Genomic DNA, 2,400 nt, shown 5'->3' with positions numbered 1-2,400 from the left:
GAATACTGCTTTATTGTTTTAAGTACTGTTAACTAAATAAAAATTTTTAAATTCCAGGATTACTATCCTTCCATGAAAGAACAGCAGTTGGATTTTTATGTGAATTATATAGTTTTGTTTTATTTTTCTTTAAAACCTGTGAATTATCAAGTTCAGGGAGAAAGCATGATGTGCAAAGAGCATGGGCTTTCACGCCAGACAGTGCTAGATTCAATTTCTAGCACTTCCACTTGCAGGCAATGCTGTATGTGGGTCTTTGGCAAGTTATTTAACCCCCTGGAACTTTTGTTTCTTCATCTGTAAAAAGGTAATACAGGTTCACTATCCCTTATCCAAAATCCTTGGAACTAGATGTGTTTTGGAATTCAGAATTCTGGGAATTTTTAGGAGGGGAACATACCCCAGCAGGGTTTGGGGCCCAAAAGTTGCAATCAAATACCTTAATATTAAATATGAATAGTCATACTAAGTGGGATTAATAAAGACTATAAATAGCCTCACATTAGTTCAAGTTAAATTTTGCCATTTCATTTCCGAAGGATTGCACAAATTAAAAAAAATTTTGCCATCAAATCAGTTCAGGTCAGGTGAGGTTTTGCCTCCAAATAAGTTACAAAAAACACTTTCGATTTTCAGAGCTTTATGGATATCGGAATTTCGGATAAGGGATTATGGACCTGTACTTCCCTTATAGGGTTGTTATGAAGATTTAAACAAGATAAGCTGAAAACACATTACGCAATACTGGGTAGGTACTCAATATTAATTTAAATATTAATTTTTTTTCTCTTGGACATGTTAGTTTTTGTTCATTTGTTTTTTAATTTATAGTTCTGGGATTGTCATTCTTTTCCTGAGAAGAAGCTATTCCCTTAAATCTTATGATGATATTAGAGAGGGGCTAGAGGCTGAGACTTGAGAATGCAAGGGATGGGATGAGAAAGATAGCAAGAGGTGAGGCTTAGAGCGTGGCTTTTAGTAACCAGTCTGGATTTCTTCCAGGTAGGTTTTCAAAATAACTGTAGAATGAACTTTTAACTGGTGGGGAAGTCATGCTCTAACTTCTCTAGAGTATTAAAAGGAAACCTTGTGAGCCTCTTGTCACTGCTTCTTTGTCCACAGAGTGATAGAAGGAAGTCAAGGCACCATTATGACTCGGATGAGAAATCAGAAGCAAGAGAAAATGGTGTTGTGGATAACCTGGATGCTCCCAAGCCCAAAAAAGCTAAAATGAAAGAGAAGCTAAATGGAGACACTGAGGAAGGATTTAATAGACTTTCAGATGAATTCTCTAAATCTCATAAGTCGAGAAGAAAAGATCTACCAAATGGAGATATTGATGAATATGAAAAAAAATCAAAGCAAGTATCGTCCTTAGATAGTTCTACTCATAAATCAAGCGATAATAAACTGGAGGAGGTATGGATAGTTTTATTTTGCATTTGACATCATCCTCGAAATACAGGCTGATTTGATTTTTTAGGCTAATTAGAATTGATTTTGTAACATTTCCTGCTTAGGGTTCAGTACTCTCAGTTGGACTGGAGAGTCGCTGTAGAGCTGAAGCCTGACTCTTTTTCCTTTGGCCCTTGTTCCTTTCATTGTATTACCTTTTTCTTGGTGTGAGAGTTGGGGAATAGTCAAATTTAAACCCTTCCTATACAGTTGGATTCTTAAACCGTTTTTCTCAATTGCTTATTGATAGTCATCTACTTGTATTTCTTATGGTTATTTCAATCCCTACCAGTACTTGTGAATTGAGTTCTGACTTCCTGCAACAAGGTACAGAAATCTTCTTGACTTTGTATATTTTGCCTTCTGCTTTTTCTGCTTCTGTAACAATAGCGACGTTAAATGATCTTAAGGTCTTAACTGTGTCTCAGTGTAAAGCTGTTTGCATTTTTAAAACAGGAATAAAACATAAAAATGGGCAGTTGCTCATGCCTGTAATCCTAACACTCTGGGGCAGGAGGATTACTTGAGGCCGGAGTTCAAGACCAGCCTGAGCAAGAATGAGACCATCTCTACTAAAAATGGAAAAATTAGCCAGGTGTTGTGGCATGGGCCTATAGTCCCAGCTACTCCGAAGGCTGAAGCAGGAGGATCCCTTGAGCCCAGGAGTTTGAGGTTGCAGTGAGCTATGATCCTGCCACTGCACTCTACCCAATACGACAGAGTGAAACTCTGTCACAAGAACGAAAAGCCATAAAAATGATCTAAAGAAATTTGTCCTCCTGGGTATTAATTTTTTGGAAGGTACAGTAAACATGCTTACTGTAGAATCTGTACTCCTGGCCCACTGCTTTTGCCAGTAACTGTTAGAGTAGATATTTTCTTGTACAGAATTTGTTAAAAAGTATTTCGTAGTTTTCCTATACCAAAGTTCACAGGTTTATCTAC

At 37.1% G+C, this 2,400-nt stretch overlaps 1 protein-coding gene across 1 annotated transcript in view; it reads left to right on the top strand.

The window, feature by feature from the left end:
- LOC105821727 (ATP-dependent RNA helicase DDX50-like) overlaps window positions 1-2,400 on the top strand; it is a 32,304-nt gene that overhangs the window by 2,914 nt on the left and 26,990 nt on the right. The window contains exon 2 of the mRNA XM_012658494.1: window positions 1,123-1,419. Coding sequence (XP_012513948.1) covers window positions 1,123-1,419 — 297 coding nt within the window. The remainder of the gene's footprint in view (window positions 1-1,122; window positions 1,420-2,400) is intronic.

This window comes from Propithecus coquereli, unplaced genomic scaffold (genome assembly GCF_000956105.1).
Source record: "Propithecus coquereli isolate 6110/MARCELLA unplaced genomic scaffold, Pcoq_1.0 Scaffold117, whole genome shotgun sequence".
Classification (NCBI taxonomy): domain Eukaryota; kingdom Metazoa; phylum Chordata; class Mammalia; order Primates; family Indriidae; genus Propithecus; species Propithecus coquereli.
Note: the sequence above shows the minus strand (reverse complement) of the source record. Positions and strands in the feature narration are given on the sequence as shown.